Here is a 20,020-nt window from a genome sequence, read left to right as displayed (position 1 = left end):
CAGTAGAAGTTTACAAAATTATGACAGGTGTGGATAGACAGATTAGTAGAGTAGAATTGTCAATTACTAGGGAACATAGTTTAAGGTAAAAAGGGGTAAGTTTAAAGGAGATGCAAGAAGCAGATTTTTTTTAAAGAAGGTGCTGCCATAGGAGGTGGTAGAAGCAAATACAATAGCAATATTTAAGAATGAGATCTATGAATAGGCAGGGAATAGATGGGTACATGTAGCGGCAAAATGATTTTAGGTAGGATAGCGTCATGGTCAGCACAGACATGGTGGGCCAAAGGGCCTGTTCCTGTGTCATGCTGCTCTTTGTAGCATTTTAACTTTTTTTATTGCTACAACATCAAACCTACACTTTTTTTTTATTACTCGCTCATGGGATATAAGCTCGCAAGGTCAGCATTAATTGCCCTTGAGAAGCTGTTGGTGAGCATCGTCTTAAACTGCAACAGTCATTGTAGTGTTAGAATGTGCAGGGTGCTGTTAGGTGGTGTGTTTTAAAATGTTGATCTAATGGCAATAGGTGTTCATGTCAAATTGCATAGGGGGTAATTTACAGGTGTTTGTGTTCTCATGTGCCTTTGCCTTTGTCCTTCTAGTCAGTAGATCTAACTGATTTAGAAGGTGCTATTAAAGGTCTTGGTGAGTTGCTGTAGTGCCTTTTTGTAGGTGTAATTACAACAAGCCAGCTGGTGATGAAAATGGTGAATAGCTGAAGTGAAGAATGGAATGCAAATCAATCATGCTGCTTTGTCCTGGCCAGTGTCAAGCTTCTCAATTGTTGATGGAGCTTATGCTTGATATATCGGGAATGAGTTAATTTCTACACAATGAGCCCATGCTTATAACCAGTGTATGATTGTAGTTATCCATTTAAGTTTTTACTTATTTACATGAGTAAATGAACACTTCGCTTAATTTTGTATATGCTTGATTGAGTTCTTTTGAGGAATTCTGCACTGGCTCATTTTTGGTCTAAGTGTATTAAAGGCATTATTTTGTTAAAACATCATTGAATAGTTTTAAGGCACAGCTAGATAGATTTCTGGTTATCAAGGCAGTTGAGGGTTATTGGAGCTAGGCAAAATGTGGAGTTGAACCACAATCAAATAGCCATGATCTTATTGAATAGCGGAGCAGGCCATGGGAGACAACTCCTCCTGATTCTCATGTTCATAGCAAAGTTCAATCAAAATACTGTGTTTAAAGTTTCAAATTTAGTGAAGCATGAAAGGTTTTGTAAACCAGCCCGACAATTTTAAAATCAAACTTCACTTAAATGGGTTAGTGAGCACGAGGGTGTAATGTTAACTTGGTGTGGCTCAGGCAGCAGATGTTCAAATCAGCTGAAGGCTATGAAATCTCTAGGGTCATAGAGCATTGAAATAATAAAGTCTCAAGATTACAAAGGATGGATGCATGTTTCAGCTCAGGCCAATGCCCAACTTCATCCCAGCCTGAGGTCAATGTTAGAAAACTGCAAGAAAGTCGTCTTAATGATGGCATGAATAAATCATTGGAAGCTTGTTATGACACTAAAGTTGTGAACACTTAGGCTGGGCCACAGAGCAAGGGCAAGGGATGGAATTGGTGGCTTGGGAGCAAAAGTTATCACAGGTGTTGATGATGTGGTGTTCCCAATAATTAGTTGATGGAAATTTCAGCTCATCTAGTACTGGACGTTGGAAAAGTACTAGGTTGAATAAGAGAACCAAGAAGGGACCAAGAAACGTGGTGATGAAATGAAGTTGGGTGACTAAAAGACATTCAATAAATACTTTTAAGGCAAAAAATTTTGTTATGAATGAGAGCAAGGGAATAGCACTCAGCTAGCTATCTCTTTCAAAGAACTGGAATTAGTCATAAAGTACTGAGTGGTCTTCTGACCAGTTCAGTAAAGGAGAGGAAGACTTCCAGAAGCATGTGTGTTGTATTATGATTCCAGCTGATAAGACTGCTCAAGTCAGTATCATGAGTTTTCTGTTTCTGAAGAGTGGGAAATTTTCTTGGCATTTTATGATGCTTAACACCATGAGTTTACTTTTCATAAAATGCTTTTAAGGTAACGAAAGCAAATTTAGATTGAAGTTTCTCACTATGTGCAAACAGCTTAACCTGACAGTTGAAATGATAGTTAAAGCAATTTTGTTGTGTCCTTCTCAGTACAAATCGTTCATGCTACCATCATCTCAAATAATGGTTTTTCTTGATGGCCTTCACTTTTCCTGCAGAAACATTGGCTGTTCTTTCAGGTGACAACATTAGTGCTATTACAGTTAACCATAACTGAAGTCTGGAATTAATGGACCACTGTTACTGGTGATATTGTACTTGTGCCTGCACTGAAAGCTTTGTTCATCTGAGAATCTGGCCCTGAGGTACAGCTTGTTTTAAAAGTGATTGACCTTTGTTTGCTCCTGCATATATAAATGTGCCACACCTAGAGGTTGTATGCTTTTAGCCCTTTTTTATATAGTTACAAGAAGATGATTGCACAATGACAGGTGGTTGCTCTGGGACTGGTGACTGAGCAAAAGGTTTTTATTTGGAGAAGCTTGACTGCATAGTCATTGAACAGCCTGGTGATATTAATGCACCAAGAGATCTATATGAATGTACTTGAACAAGTCAACCAACTCCTCACACCATTTGATTTGTAAACTACTTCTTGATAGCAATATCCTGGGAGTTAAGTTCCAATTAATTTAAATAGATAACTGCATCCCCTAGTTTATATAGGACAATGAAGCTTCCTAATGCTTTGATTGATAGTGGATCCTTGTAGAGCACAGGAATAAAGATGCTTTCACTGGTATTTTGCAAGTTCCCCAAGTGAATTTAGCCTGTCATTTTTCCATTGTATTTCACAGCAGATTAGCAAGGATGTTACATTTGAACAGCCTGTCACAATGATTCCATCATCCATTTGGCTTGATGTTTGTTTGCCAGTGGAGCCTCAACCTAAGCTTAGGACCAACTACTCACTTTTGAATTAGATTTCAGGCAAAAACACCTGATGTCATGGAAGTAGTGTCAAATTCAAGTGTGACCCAAATCAGAGATTTTAACACTTTTATTATGTTCATACTGAATTTGCTATTCTTGCACACTCATTGTTGCTCCTGAGGTCATGGAATAAGACAAGATAGATACAAGTGAGGATGAGTCTTGGAGCATATGCATGTTATTTTATGATCCTAGCTGGTACTGGACAAATTGGATCACAGAATGAAATCTGACTTGATTGAATTTTTTTTAAAAAAACTGTTAATGTGCTGGTTTTTTGCTGCAATGTAGTCATTTTTTCTTAAACAAAAGAACAGGAGAACAGAACAAAAGAAAAATTAAACAAATTATGCTATCTAAATATAGAACCCAGATTGAAAGGTATAATAAAATGCAGGAAAGCAAAGTCATATTCCTTTTCTGACACTGTTACAGAAATTCAAATCTGAAGAAATTACACCTCCATATCAAATGTCAAAGTTTTAATTAACTGATTCTTCTGTGTTATTTCCTGTCTTGCATTAGTACTCTCAAAACTGAGAAATTAGGCGCTCTCAGCTTTTAATAACTTGCCAATATAAAACCAAACACTCCTGGTTTAAGTTTCACAAATTAAACTTTTGTACTGTGATAATTGCATTCTGTAAACTGTTCTATACTCCTTTCTGGGAAAAAAAGCCACACTTACTCAGGACCTCAGTCAGGTCTCCAAAATTACCCTAAAACTTTGTGTCTATATTCCTGGAGTTAAAATCAATCCTTGATTATCTTGAAAACAAGGTAATGGGCATCAATGATTACTCCATCTGTCACCACCAAAGTAAAAACAATTTCCAATTCATATTCCAGGATAATTGATGCACACTGGATTAGATCACTTGTTTAGGAGGGCTGTTTTTTTAACCTTTTCAGAAAGCAACCACCTCCAAAATGCCACTGTTTTAAAATCTGTACTCCATAAATGATACTGATATAAATCAGACACTTTCCATCACAATTATGAAATTCTTAAAGGGATACTGCATCCACTTGATTTAGAGTGAAAAGTAGGTGCTTTAGAAGTTAGTATTATAATTATTTAGTAATATTGTATCTGCAAAGCCAAAAAAAGTGTTATAAAATGTGCTAATTTGGGAAAGGCAAGTGCTGTTAATACAGATTAATTTTTGCAGTTGGAATAAGCCAAATTCATACAGCTTAGAGGGATATGTTTTTTGCAGGTGTCTTATTTTACAGCTTCATTCATCTTCCTACTTCAGATACCAATGCATAAGAGGACATGGATATCCATGGATTTAATTGGATTTGTCCATGATCTTGCTTGATGGCTTGCTATTGCCCACTGCAGTGATTTGCCATTGCCTTGTGCAATATGGCTTACCACAAAACTGCCAACTCTTATTGCCTGCCATTAAGCATAATTTATGGCTTATAATAAACCTCTTTGGCCATGTTATGAATGTGCCTATCAAGTTCTATAGTGGAATTTCTGGCCCAGAGGCAATGACAGAATATGCCACACAACTGCTTGCCAGTTGCACTAGGAGTGATGGTAATGGATGTGGATCACCTACTGGTAGTTTCCACAATCCCACAATGAGCTAGTGTAGAGCTTAATGCACCTATCTGAATTTCCCCATCAACATGTAGCTGAAAATGAGCAATAAGACTGTCTCTCAAATCTAGACAGGTACAACAGGTTCTGGTCCTTCTAGAGAGAATGTAAAAGGTCAAAGAACAGGAATCGATTATTTCCCTAAGCACACCCCTTTTACTCATTTTCCTGTCTTTATCTATCTATCTTTTAATTATTAATGATAGATGCCTATTGGTTGTGTGGAATGAACCTAGCCCAGTGCTGAGTTGATGAAGACTTTTTTTGTCTAAAGCAAGTTGTCAGCAACATTTTGTATCTGGTTGAGAGAACTGGAGGGTTGATAGTTGTCTGTTGAGCCGCTTTTAAACTACAGTAAAATACAGAGGTGTCTACTTAGAGCCAAAAGCTGGGCAGGAACATAAAGCAGGGATTGTGTATAGTGTCAGTTTTTGGTATGGCTGAGTGTTTATCTGTGAAGCTAAAAAAGTGACACTTAGATGTTGGGTTGCAAGAAATTTGTGTGAATATTTGGAAAGATTCAAAGATTTTCATGTATGTGCTGCACATGTAATTCTTGGCTTCTCGTTGTATCCGTCGACATAGAATATGATCAGTGGGTTTGCTAAAGATGGTGGGGTAGAGAAAAATCATGTTTGTATAAAATTCTGAAAAGGATAGTATTTCTAGTTCTCCAGTTAAAATGTGAATTATGGTTTGAATGTAAATGTTAGTATTATACTCAAGCTTCACAATCAGTAGTTTGATATTTTTAGAGTAAGCTACTCATTAGTTGTCCCTTTTAGTAATCCAGTAATATTAAATTTCACTGTGTGAAGGCTTAAGAATGGAACTCAGCACAAGTAACTTGTATCTACTGAAGGGAAAACTCTTGGTCAATAAGGTATCCTTTTAACAAATCTTGCTTTTGTATGCTTCAAGTGATTCTATTTAGCTTTTAATTTCATACAAACATAGTTTAGATTAAGTTTAAAAATCACACAACATCAGGTTATAGTCCAACAGGTTTAATTGGAAGCACACTAGCTTTCGGAGCGACGCTCCTTCATCGGGTGATAGTGGAGGGCTCGATCGTAAGACAGAATTTATAGCAAAAATTTGCAATGTGATGTAACTGAAATTACACATTGAAAAATTGATTGTCTGTTAAGCCTTTTATCTGTTAGAATACAGTGATAATTTCACTTCTTTCATGTATAAATCACAAAACCTTAAAAAAGTAATAAATAGTGTTGATGCACTGTTTTGGTAGCATTCAATAAGTCATCAATGATAATCCATTGTTCCACAATGTACTGTCTACATCTCTTCCTTACTACACTGAAAAAGGTTAAAAACAAAGTCTAGCCAGAGGTGCCCTTGTCCATTTGCATTGTAGCTAGTTAATGGACAGTATAGGCAAGGGACAAGTTACCTGACCAGAAAAAGATACACTTTCCAATTCTGGACCAGGTATTGTGGAGTGAAAAAATCATGAGATGAAGAACGAAGGAACAAAGGAAGGTAAAAAGAAGGGTGTGTGGCAACTTTTCAATTTACTTTTTCATTGTGTATACTTGTCACTATTAAGGCCAACATTTGTTCCTGTGTCTAATTGCCCCAAATTGAGTGGTTTGTAGGCCATTCAGACGATGGTTAAGTATCAACAAAATAGCTATGAGCCACTATGTCTCTGCCTCACCCTACTTTTAACTTTACCTCTTTTATCTGATTGTTCCCTCACATTATGTTTTTCAGGCTAACTAACACCAATATCATTCACAAAATTCCAGAATGGACTTTAATTGCAGTCGTGATACTTTCAGTGTAAGTATTAATAAAGTTCATTTTTGTTCAGAAGTTAAAGCAAAAGGTTTTTGAAATGGATAAATGAGAATTTGTTAAATCAAGAGGCCACAATTACTGCAGTCCAAACATTTGTTAAAAAGCCAGAACACTCAACAATTAAGGACATAGAAGGAGATAACTGTGTTATGACATCCTCGGAAAGAGATATGACTCTTGATCTCAATATGATAAGAATTTAGAAGAAATGGCATGTTGAGGGATGTGGTTGGGAAAATGTGGACATTGATATACCATTTCTTTATGATCATTACTAGTCTGTATATACCATGCTCTCCCACCCTCCAAATTACTTATTCTGTGTGGAGGCAGAACACACAGGCATGATTCTAATTAATACTTTACCCCCCTCCTCTGAGAAGACTGAAGTAATGTAAATAATGTAGTTAACGTCAATAGAGTGGGATAATCTAGTATGAGGGGAAATGTTAACGGGTTTAACATTTTTGAAAGTGGATAAAACTTACAAATGAAATGTATCCCAGCTGCTCAGAAATAAGGAAAGAAACAAGTAAACTGTTGTTCATAATTTTATGATTTTTCTCTTGCTAGAGAGACTGCTAATTTTTTTATCATCCTTTTAAAAAGGGAGGAAGGGGAGATCAAATATTTGCAAACCAGCCCAAATTTGTTGATGGCAAATTGTTGGTGATAGTTTCTGAAGCAAAGCAGAAAGGAGGTGAGGTAAGGTAAGGTAAAGGTGACTGCCCTTGACATCAAGGCTGCATTGGACTGAGTTTGGTATGAAGGAACCCTAGAAAAACTGGAGTCAATGGAAATCAGGAGGGAAACACTCTGCTAGTTATACTCATACCTGGCACAAAGGTTGTGGTCAGTTATTAACGTTCAGGTCATCTGTGCAGAAGTTCTTTAAGGTAGTGACCTAGGTTCAACTGCCTTCAGATGCTTCACAATGATGTTCCTTCCACTATAAGGCCAGAATAAGTGGTGTTTTCTGATTGCGCAATGTTCAGTCTGACTTGTGACTTTTCAATTACTAATGTCCAAAGGTGGCAAGACCTAGATGATAATCCCTTTTGGACCAGCAAGTGGCAAGCAACATTCCGGGAACACAAGTGACAAACCCATGATATTTGGTGGTCATTACAATCACTGAAACCATGCTATCAACATCCTGGATTGTCATTGACTAGAAACTGAATAGGACTAGCCATATAAATATTGTGGCTCTGGATATATATTTGCTCCTGAGCTGGAGGGTTCATTTCCAGGCGTTTTGTCACCCCACTACGTAACATCTTCAGTGGGCCTCAGGTGAAGCACTGCTGATAATTCCTGCTTTCTATTTATATGATTTGGGTTTCTTTGGGTTGGTGATTTTTATTTCCTGTGGCTGTCATTTCCTGTGGTGAAGTCACTTCCTGCTCTTTTTCTCAGGGGGTGGTAGATGACGTCTAACTCAATATTGTGGCTATAAGACCGGGTGACCTGTAGCAAGTAACATGCCTCCGGAGTCTTCAAAGCCTGTCCATCATCTGTAAGGCATGTCAGGAATGTGTCGGAATACTCTTCTCTTGCCTGGATGGGTGCAGCTCCAAAAACACTTGAGCTTGAGACCATTCAGGACAAAGTGGCTGCTTGATTGTTTGTGGATGAGGTGCCATTCAGTCTCTTCACCACTCAGTAGCAACAGTGTGTAATTTGCAAGGTGCACTGTAGAAACTCCTTGGACAGCACCTATCAAATCCACAGCCATCCCGAAGGGCAAGGACAGAGGATATATGGAAAAATTGCCAGCTGCAAGGTTTCCTCCAGCCACTCAATTGTGACATGGAAATATATTGCTACTGTTTGTGTTCCTGGGTTAAAATCCTGAACTCCCATTGTAGTCCCAATTTGTTTATCTATACAAAACTGAAAGTAGCAAGTCAAAAAAGCAGCTCAGCACCGCCTATCTCCTCCAGGGCAACTAGGACTGAGCAATAAAACTGGCTCAGACAGTGAGATCCATCTATTTGATGATTTAGTCAGTTTTGAAAAGATTAGTAGTTCAGGTTGAGGTTCTGGATCTAAGCTTGCTCGCTGAGCTGGAAAGTTCCTTTTCAGGCATTTTATCACCATACTAGGTGGCACAGTGGCACAGTGGTTAGCACTGCTGCCTCACAGCGCCTGAGACCCGGGTAAGCACCGCCTATCTCCTCCAGGGCAACTAGGACTGAGCAATAAAACTGGCTCAGACAGTGAGATCCATCTATTTGATGATTTAGTCAGTTTTGAAAAGATTAGTAGTTCAGGTTGAGGTTCTGGATCTAAGATTGCTCGCTGAGCTGGAAAGTTCCTTTTCAGGCATTTTATCACCATACTAGGTGGCACGGTGGCACAGTGGTTAGCACTGCTGCCTCACAGCGCCTGAGACCCGGGTTCAATTCCCGACTCAGGCGACTGACTGTGTGGAGTTTGCACGTTCTCCCCGTGTCTGCGTGGGTTTCCTCCGGGTGCTCCGGTTTCCTCCCACAGTCCAAAGATGTGCGGGTCAGGTGAATTGGCCATGCTAAATTGCCCGTAGTGTTAGGTAAGGGGTAAATGTAGGGGTATGGGTGGGTTGCGCTTCGGTGGGTCGGTGTGGACTTGTTGGGCCGAAGGGCCTGTTTCCACACTGTAAATAATCTAAATAATCTAGGTAACACCAATGAGCCTCTGGTGAAGCACTAGTGTTAGTGATCCATTTCTATTTGTGTTTAGGTTTCCTTGGGTTGGTGATGTCATTTCTTGTGATGTTATTTCCTGTTATTTTTTCGGAGGGTGGTAAATGATGTCCAAGTCGGTGTTTGTTGATAGAGTTCCGTTTGGAATGTCATGCTTCTAGGAATTCTCATGCATGTCTCTGTTTGGCTTTTCCTAGAATGGATGTAAGGATACTAGTGAGAGTGGGTCATCTCTTTTTATGGCTAGTTTTATACCTGTTTGTGCAATGTAGTGTTTGTTACAGTTCTTCAAAGGTATTTTATAAATTATATTCATTTTGCTTGTCTGTATTGGGTCTTTCAAGTTCATTAGCTGCTGTTTTAGTGTGGTGAGTTTGTGTGGGCTACCACAATGCCATGAGATTTGAGTGGTCTGGCAGTCATTTGAGATATCTTTTTGTAGGGGAGAGTAGCTAGGGTTTCTGGATACATATTGTCTGCTTGTTTGTGTTTTGCTGCTGAGAAATCAGACTATGTTCATTGGGTACCCATTCTTTTTGAATACACTGTACAGGTGATTTTCCTTTGCTCTTTGTAGTTCCTCTGTGCTGCAGTGTGTGATGACTCATTGAAGTAATGTTCTATCGCAGCTTTGTTTTTGCGTGTTGGGATGATTGCTTCTTGTAGTTCAGTATTTGGTTTGTATGTGGTGTTTTCCTGTAGACGCTGGTTTGAAGTTCCCCATTGGCTGTTCGCTCTACTGTGACATCTAAGAATGACAGTTTGATGTTTTCCTCCTCTTCTGTGAATTTTATGCCAGTAAGGATATTATTGATGGCTTGAAGGTTTCCTCTAATTTGTTTCATTACTGAAAGTGGAAAACGTGATAAACAGTATGTCACCTTGCTTTTTTTTGTGGTGGGTCAACAATTTCGACTTTAAGTTTGGGGAAGATGATTATGACTTTTGCAATTGATTCAAAGTTTTGGCTTGTGTGGTTGAAGGTGAGCAAGAAAACTGTACCCTGTGGGAAGATAGGTTGGAAAGTGATAAATAGAATTCAGTCGAAAGAAGAATAAGAAAATGGATTTGGAAAGGGCAAGCAAGACAAGAGAGTATTCTATAAATTGTGAGAAGTATAAAGGTACAGAATTAACTTTGGAGACCAAAGTTCCATGAAACAGTTCAAACAAAATGCAAGAAATTTTATAGCCAAGACGTAGAATGTAAAGCAGGGTAATTGTGCCCAAACTATATACAACACTTGTTAGACCACGACTAGAGTGTTGAGCTATTCTACTCGCTGCAAAACAGGAAGAATGCTGGAAAGGTCACAGGAATTTTATGCAAATGTTGGCAGGACTGGAGACTTTTAGCTAAAGGAGAGGTTAAAGTGAGCTGAAATTTTAATTGAGGGATCAAGATGGAAACAAGTGAGATGCATTATTTCTTTTAAAATTTTCCTTCAGCGCTAAAGCTACCAACAGGCCAAATTAACAAAAACAGAAACTACTGGCAAAGCTCTGATCTGGCAGCATCTGTGGGGAGAAAGCATAATTAATGTTTCCAGTCTGATGCCTCTTCAGAACAGTCCTAGTTACATTTTTCAAATTCAATTGCAATGTTTTAAAAATCTTATTACAAGCTATACAGTACTTCTCCTTCAGCCGTTAGCTCAGTGGAACCTCTAGGGCAATGAAGAACTTATTAAAAATTTGCAGGTCAAAATATGCCACAGGCTAACTTTGCGGAATCCTCAGCATTGCATTTCTTTAACGTGATATTGCTTCAATCTGACAGTGTTTCAGCTTTACTATCCCAAGGAAGTGTACGCAGACAAGTATTAAGGAAGGCTTCAGTGAGTCTTGTAACCGCATCATAAAGTCAGCTTATGCTCAAATGTTTCATTAAATCAGAACACAGAAAGTAACTTTACTTGAATGCTTTGTTATAAATTTTTAATAAACTGTAAGAACAAATCTTTTGTCTCTTTGACGACTTACTCATATGGGTGAATGGTTAATCTGTGAAACAGATTTTATGAATTTTTTAGAAATTTTCCTGCCATAAATCTCTCAGGATTTAGAGGTAACCTTTTATTGTAAATTAACAGCAGAATTTTCCTATATCTTGGAGTCGAATGCCCTTATACATTTGTATAGATTTTTTTTAAAGCAGCTGGTAGTTTGGTAACACTGGTTGGATTTTAGCCATGACTGGTTAGGAAATATTTTATAAATTCATCATGAAAGTTACAACTTCTAAAATATGCAGTTTCCTGTACCTTACAGTTTTAAAATTGTATTTATAATGAATGTTACTAACCTAGGTCTACAAACTTTAGCTTCGAACTTGCCTGTAATGCTGATTTAATTCTTAGTTAACTTGATCAGTGTAGTTTACACTTCAGAGTCCTTTTTGAATGTACACTAAATGATACCAAACGATCCAGATAACTATATACAAATATGACAGTGGTATAAAACAGGCACTTGTTTCTCTTTTAGTTGTTCAGCATTACTGATTCTTTATCGCTGGGTCAAAGCTAATGGAAAGCTTTCAGTGCTTGAGTTGGAAAAAATGTCTTGGCTGATGGCACTGAATTGTGGTCCATTTTGCTACGGAGCTTAGATTTAATCCTCCAAGATTTTCACCTAAAAGCTTAAGCGTGGTTTGCTACACTGGGAATAGTGTGTTAGCTTTGGGATATACAGTTTAAACATACTTCAGCTGATGTGAATAGCAATACAAAAGCCATCAGTCGTTTCAGTTAACTCTGCTATTCGGAGACGTACACAAGGGGCTGTGTTTAACTAACTTTCACAGCTTCAGGATAGATTCCTAATGGTCTCGGTTCCAGGATGTTTTTCATTTACATTATTTTAAGTAAAACATGCAAAATTAAACTTGTATAATTTAATTAAAGAAGACTTAAATATAACTTTTGTTCTCAAACATGAAGTATTTATCTTCAATATTATAGGAGCTGTGTTCTTTTTGTGTACAGGAGCAGATCATCTGATGCATTGACCCAAGTTTTTCTGGAATGATGAGATCAATATCTGTCACTGTAAATTTTGCCCACCAGTTTTCATTAATAACTTGTTCCACATTTTCCTACATTTCTAATGTAAGTGCAATTGCAGCAGACCTGGTCACATATCAGAACAGGCAGGGTTTTTTACTTGTCAGCAGAAATTTCTCAAGTTTGTTGGTGGAGCAGAGGGTGCAGGAGACAACAGTTGGGATTGATGTGGAGTGGTAGGTACAGGAATTAGCCTCTAGAAATAGCAACAGGAATATTTAAAAGCATTTAAATCTTCATAACTAATGATTTAGCCAAACTAGGACTGAAGCAGGTTGAAGTTGCAATTTATTCTAGATTTTTTCAAATGTTGAATACGACTGATCAAACTTTAGTAGATTAGGTACAAAATCAAATACGGCTGCAAAAACTCAGCAAATGTGGCAGCTTCTGTGGAGAGAAAACAGAGCTAATATTTTGGGCTCAGAGACCCTTCAGAAACAGTTCTGATGCCAGATCATGTAAACATGCAAGTTCTTATAGAGCAGTCTTTTGTGATGTCAGGCCAAATTGATAAAACTGTTAATGCATAAAACTTGCATTTTATGTGGAGTGAGTATGAGAGCAAAAGTGGAGTTACTGTTACCTCAGCATTGGCAAATTAACTTCAGGTGTTAGGCTTAAATCTTAAACCCATCTACTCCTCCTCCACACTAATTAGGTTGACCAAGCTGTTGGTCCCCATTCTGGTTCTAATATCTTCAGATGTAATATGGAGTCATTTTTGTATGATATTCCTGTGAAGCACCTGGGACACTTCCCACTTTAAGGGTACTTCTAATAATGCAAGTAGTTGTTACTATAAGCTGATTTTTATCATTGTGTAGGAATACAGGAAATGGGAACAGGAGTAGACCAGTGAGTATATCAAGCGTATTGTGCCATTATACTCAATCATGGCCGATCATTTACTTAATCACCATTTTCCTTCACAATCCCCATCCATTTCCCTTAGTATGTGTAATATCCAGAATATACTTATTGAGCCTCTACAGTCCTCCTAGGATTCCAAAGATCACCATCTTCATAGGATAATAAATTTCTCCTCATCGGAGGTCTAAATGGCGTACCTCTATTTCAGAGTCTTTATCATATAGTTCTTGCAATATTTCTCTCTTGCTCACTCTATAGTTATTTAATTATTAATAGGAACCATTCAAGTTTAAACTTTAGTTCAAGTAATTTAGAGAGAATTAATGGATTTGACTTTTTTTTAAACTTTTCTTCCTTTCTCATTGTGGAGAAGCAAGTTTGGTTTGGAAGCAGGGGAGAGACTGTTGATATGGCATGAACATTACTAGTTCTGGTGATACTCCAATCAATGAAGAAACGGGAGTGAGAACATGGAACAGGAGATGTAGTGTAATGAATGTTGACCTTTCCTCATTTGGTATTCTATTCGCCTCTGACTCAGGATTAAGACATAAGCTAATACCTCCGTGCATGTGGTACTGACAATGCTATGCATTGGAGTTGCTATGTTTTGGATGAAATACTAACTAGGCCATCAAAGCTCTCCGGCAAATCTAATGGCTAACTGTATTGACTCAAGGAAAAGTTGTGCTGTTGCCAATATTTATCTCTTAACCAACGTCACAGAAAAAACACAATCTGATCATTAAGTCATTGTTATTTGTGTGGCCTTGGCCTAAGTTGGCCTTGTATGTTAAAGAGGAGGACCTCAAAGGTAGTGATCTTGGGATTATTACCAGTGCCTCAAGCTAGCCAGTGTAAAAATGAAAAAATAGGCAGGATGAACACATGGTGTGAGGGATGGTGTAGGAGGGATGGGTTCAGTTTTGTTGGACTTTGGGACCAGTTCTGGGGAAGGTGGGACTATTACAAAATGGATGGTCCACAGCTGAACCAGACTGGAACCAATGCCCTTGGGGGAGTTTTTGCGACTGCTATTGGAGAGGTTTTAAACTAATGTGGCAGGGGGCTGGGAACCAGAGGAGAAGACCAGTAGACAGCGAAGTGAAAACTGGAGACTGTAAAAATCATGAAGATAGCATTAGTAAAGGGAAGAGTAGGCAGAGAGCAGAAGAACACAAAATAACTGGCCTGAAGTGCTTCTACTTTAATGCAAGGAATATAGTGTGTAAGGCAGATGAACTTAGGGCTTGGATTGGTGCCTAGGAGTATGACATTATTGCAATCACAGAGACTTGGTTGAAGGAAAGGCATGATGATTGGCAACTAAATGTTCCAGGGAATAGATGCTTCAGACAGGACAGGGAGGGAAGTAAAAGGGGGGTGGAGTTGCATTGGTCAGGGATGATATCACGTCTGTGCTAAAGAAGGACATTCTGGAGAGCTTGAGTAGTGAGGCATTATGGATGGAGCTGAGAAATAAGGGTGGAGTTACATTGTTGGGGCTGTATTACAGGTCTCGCAACAGTGAGCATAAGGTAGAAGAATAGGTAAACAGATTATGGAAAGATGAGAGGCAATAGGGTAGTGGTGACGGGAGATTTTAATTTTCCCAACATTGATTGGGATACACTTAGCATCAGAGGTCTGGATGGAGTAGAACTTGCAAGTATTGTCCAGGAAAGTTTTTTTTTTCTAGAGCAGTATGTCAATAGTCTGACTAGGGAAGGGGCCATATGGTAGGTGGTAGACGTTGCAGTGGGGGATTTCTTTGGGAACAGTGACTACAGTTCTGTAAGTTTTAGAGTACTTGTAGACAAAGATGAGAGTGGTCCTAAGGGAAGAGTATTAAATTAGGCCAAGGCCAATTTTGTCAAAATTAGGCAGGAGTTGGGGAATGTGGATTGGACACAACTATTTGAAGGGAAGCTCACATTTGGTATGTGGGAGGCTTTCAAAGATAGGCATGTCCCATTGAAGGCAAAGGATAGGAAAGGCGAGATTCGTGAACTGTGGAAGACAGGAGAAATAGTACAACTAGCCAAGAAGAAAAGGCAAGCGTATGTAGGGTCCAGGCAGCTAACAACAGATTGGGCCCTGGAGGAATATCAGAAGAGTAGGACCAGTCTTAAATGAGGAATCAAGCGGGCTAAAAGGAGTCATGCAATAGCTTTAGTGAGCAGAATTAAGGAGAATCCTCAAGCATTTTATTCTTATATGAAGCAAGCAGGTAACTAGAGAAAGGATTGGTTCATTAAAGGTTAATGAAGGAATGCTGTGTGTCAACCTGAGAGAATGGGTGAGATTCTGAATGATCACTTTGCATCAGTGCTCACTGAGGAGAGGAACATGATGAATGTTGAGATTGGATAGAAGATTTTTTTTACTAGAAGTTTGATTAGTCTGGATCACGTTGACATAAGTAGGGATGATGTGTTGGGTATGCTAGAGGTTATTAAGGTGGACAAATCCTCAAGACCAGATGGGATCTATTCCAGGTTGCTGAGGGAAGCGAGAGGGGAAATAGCTGGGCCCTAACAGATATCTTTGTGGCATCCTTAAACACAGGTGAGGTGCCAGAGGACTGGAAGGTTGCTCATATTGAACCCCTGTACAAGAAGGGTAGTAGGGATATTCTGGGTAATTAGACCAGTGAGCCTGATGTCAGTGGTGGGAAAGTTGCTGGAGAAGGTACCGAGGGATAATATCTATTTGTATTTTAGAAAAGAATGGGCTTATCAGTGATAGGCAACATGGTTTTGTGCAGGGGAGATCATGCCTTACTAACTTAATAGAGTTCTTTTGAGGAAGTGACCAAGTTGATAGATGAAGGAAGGGCTGTTGATGTCATGTACATGGACTTAAGTAAGGCATTTGATAAGGTTTCCCATGGTAAACTAATAGAGAAAATGAGGTCACATAGTGTACAGGGTGTTCTAGCTAGGTGGATAAGGAACTGATTGAGCAACAGGAGACAGAGAGTAGTAGTTGAAGGGAGTTTCTCAAAATAGAGAAAGGTGACCAGTGGTGTCCCACAGGGGTCAGTATTGGGGCCATTGTTGTTTGTAATATACATAAATGATCTGGAAGAGGGCACTGTTAGTATGATCAGCAAGTTTGCAGATGACACTAAGGTTCGTCGAATAGCAGGAAGCGTAAGGGACTGTCCAAGAATACTGGAGAGTTGGGCGAAGAAATGGCAGATAGAGTTCAATCCAGACAAATGTGAAGTGATGCATTTTGGCAAGTCTAATTCTAGACCAAATTATACAGTGAATGGAAGAACCTTGGGAAAAGTTGATGGGCAGAGAGATCTGGCAGTGCAGGTCCATTGTACCCTGAAGGTTGCTGCACAGGTGGATAGAGTAGTCAAGAAGGCAATATGGTATGCTTACCCTCATTGGACGTGGCATTGAGTATAAGAGCTGGCAGGTCATTTTAAAACTGTACAAGACATTGGTTCAGCCGCATTTAGAATACTGTGTACAGTTCTGGTTGCCACATTACCAAAAGGATATGGACGCTTTAAAGAGGGTGCAGAGAAGGTTTATGAGGATGTTGCCTGGTATGGAAGGTGCTAGCTATGAAGAGAGGTTGAGTAGATTAGGATTGTTTTCATTAGGAAAAAGGAGATTGAGGCGGGACCTGATTGTATACCCTTCATTATTTTGTAGACTTCAAAGTTTAAAAATCACACAACACCAGGTTATAGTCCAACAGGTTTAATTGGAAGCACAATTAAACCTGTTGGACTATAACTTGGTGTTGTGTGATTTTTAACTTTGTACACCCCAGTCCAACACCGGCATCTCCAAATCATGAAGGGTATAGACAGGGTAGATAGCGATAAGCTTTTTCCCAGGGTGAAGGATCCAATAACGAGAGGTCACGCTTTCAAGGCGAGAGGAGAAAAGTTCAAGGGGGATACACGTGGCAAGTACTTTACGAAGAGGGTGGTGGGTGTCTAGAATGCGTTGCCAGCAGAGGTGTTAGAGGCAGGCATGGTAGATTCATTTAAGATGTGTCTGGACAGATGCCTGAGTAGATGCGGAGCAGAGGGATATAGATGCTTAGGAATTGGGTGACAGTTTTAGACAGTAGATTTGGATTGGCTCAGGCTTGGAGGGCTGAAGGGCCTGTTTCTGGGCTGTAAATTTTCTTTATTCTCTTTGTTTAAATTGCCAGGCAAGAGACCAGAATTTAATGTAATGTAAAGCGAAATACTGTGGCTGTTGGAAGTCTGGAATACCAGCTGATCATGCTGGAAATGTTCAGTAGGTCTTGCAGCATCTGTGGTGAAAAGGGTACAGTTAACATTTTAAGTTGTGTATGACTTCTTCAAAAGTCTTTTCTGAAGGAGAGTCCTACGCGACTTGACACATGAACATCCTATCGCCATAGATATTGCTAGATCGGAGCATTTCCAGCACCACTTGTCTTTATTCGAGCAGTTACTGTTGTTTGTTAAATTGCAGATTCTCATGCATTTTCCATGAGATTAACATGACTAATTGCTATCACTGGGACATACCAATGGTGCAGTGACCGCAACAACTTCTGAGGCCTTTATGAGCAGGGTAAAAAAAAATTGTTTCCTTAGAAATTAAACAGGCGGCACTGCTGTCTTGCAGCACCAGGGACCCAGATTCAATTCCCGCCTTGGGCAACTGTGTGGAGTTTGCACATTTTCCCTGTATCTGGGTGGGTTTCCTCCGGGTGCTCCGGTTTCCTCCACAGTCCAAAGATGTGCAGGTCAGATGAAGTGGCCTTGCTAAATCACCCATAGTGTTAGGTGGGTTAGTCAGGGGTAAGTGTAGGGGAATGCATCTGGGTGGGTTGCTCTTAGGAGGATCAGTATGGACTTGTTGGGTCGAAGGGCCTGTTCCCACACTGTAGGGAATCTAATCTAACCTAAAAATTAGTTGGTGTAAGGTCTAAGCTTTGAAGAATAATTGAACTCGTGTTAAATCATTATTACAGAAAAGTGAGAGAAAAATACTATGCTCAAAGACAAATAAAAAGCAAAGAAAACTGATATTCAAAGAGTTTCAACAGTTAAATGAAATTTAATATTTACCTCAGATAAGCTAGAGGGTACCTAGATTGGAATAAATATACCCTAACTGAGGCGAGTTTAGTCATATCTACCAGGCCCCTGCAATATAACATCATGCATTGAGTACAACTGAAAATGAAGCCAGAGAGTAAGATGATGTTTCTGTACAACTTGTGGAGGAGGAGTACACCTCAAACAATAACTTGAGGATTTTAGTCTTCAAATGTGCAACTGCATTTCCTGAAAGTTGCTGTCCAGTTTATCTGTGAATGATAGTAGCATGAATATTAATTTATTAACAAGATCTGGCCCATGGCCATTGAGCAAATTTTAAGAATTTTTTTTTGGAAGTCGTCTTTCTTCTCAAAATGGCAGTGAATAATACAAGTGGATCTTCTAAAGCTTCATGTTTGTAGCATTTAAGGGGAGGTATCATTGTGAAATGTACTAAGTATGTAAATACAAGATTATTCTTGCAAACTAGTTTGATCTAGATGGTGGATGGTACTTGCAAAGTTAAAAGGGAGAGTATTTATGATTTCAGTTTTTGTAAGAATTCAGTGTGCCATCACACTGACCACTAGATGGCTATCCAAAAGCAGTATAAGCATGCAACCATAAACCTGTAAATTAAATTAAATTTGGCACATTAGTAATAAACTATGTGTTTGCCCTTATCCATAGACAGTCCAAAGTAGCTTTCTGTCCAAATGAAATTCACTTACTCTGTATTAATTGGTTGAACCTTTTTTTGTTGTGGAAGTTCTGAACAAAGACTGAACTATAATATAGTCACTAAGTCAAATTGCAGGGGATCTGCCATAAATTTGTGTTAAGCTGAGTTTCACATATCCAAAACAGCATCGGCATAACTCTATTCACTTACAAATGTTATTTTCTTTTAGGAAATAAGGATAAAGTGATTGTAAAAAGAGGTGAAAAAGTCTTTACATAGTGTGAACAAATTGAGAATACTGGCCTGACCATGTACAGTAAAGGCATTGAAATACAATACTATATTTAGCTGCAGAAAATCTTCTGGTGTGCTGTCTTTGGATCAGTCCATCATGTTATCAGTACAGTCAAACATTTTTGTGATTTTTGTGCTGCAGTGCAAACTTCTACAGCATGTTTACAGCCTTTACAGCTTCAATTCGGTAAACAGGCAGGTGAGCAGGTGGATATTCATTGTACTCTTTGGAGTCATCAGGGTGGTAACCTTCATCTTTTATTCATACATATTGTCACTTTACTGTTACATGTCTCAAAAATTTTGGAGTTCATCTGAGTGGTTTTGTTAGCCTTGTATTATGTGTATGGTGCCTCATTATTCACACAGCAGTGTGGCATCTTGGACTTCCATTGCAAGAAGTGGCAGCTGCTTCGTATTATCCATGTTGGTAACGGTCATTGTACTCTCTCATTCAATGCTTCACTTCTGTTTCATCCTATTAATAATGTCTGTTGGTGCATACTCCATTCAGGATGAGAGTTAGACCATTTTGCAGCCAGTGTTGCAGGCATACTCATGATTTCTTGCACTAGTGTGACCTAATTCTGCTCAGGGTGTTTGGCACAGTCATATGACAAGCATGCACAAGTTTGGTTAATCTGGAGTCATCCATGAAATTTCACCTTAGCACTTGCATCTTTCATTTGGATTTTCTATTCTGCCAGTGAGGATAGCTGACAACATCACCACAACCAGAACTTCAGGTTATCCAATTTGACTCCTCATGAGCAGTGATGAGCATTTGATAAGTCTGAAGATATATGCATTTGTTATCTGGGAGTAGGAAAATGGTGCTTAGGTGAGTAGGTGGATTATACCATGTGTAAAAACCAAAAGGAAACCGTGGATGCTGTAACTCAAACAAAAACAGCAACTG

General features: G+C 39.0%; 1 protein-coding gene across 1 annotated transcript in view; it reads left to right on the top strand.

The window, feature by feature from the left end:
• rpap2 (RNA polymerase II associated protein 2) overlaps window positions 1–20,020 on the top strand; it is a 117,068-nt gene that overhangs the window by 35,736 nt on the left and 61,312 nt on the right. The window contains exon 10 of the mRNA XM_060829967.1: window positions 6,365–6,433. Coding sequence (XP_060685950.1) covers window positions 6,365–6,433 — 69 coding nt within the window. The remainder of the gene's footprint in view (window positions 1–6,364; window positions 6,434–20,020) is intronic.

Source organism: Hemiscyllium ocellatum, chromosome 9 (genome assembly GCF_020745735.1).
Source record: "Hemiscyllium ocellatum isolate sHemOce1 chromosome 9, sHemOce1.pat.X.cur, whole genome shotgun sequence".
Lineage (NCBI taxonomy): Eukaryota > Metazoa > Chordata > Chondrichthyes > Orectolobiformes > Hemiscylliidae > Hemiscyllium > Hemiscyllium ocellatum.
The sequence above is the reverse complement of the archived record's forward strand: the minus strand, read 5'-3'. Positions and strand labels throughout refer to the sequence as shown.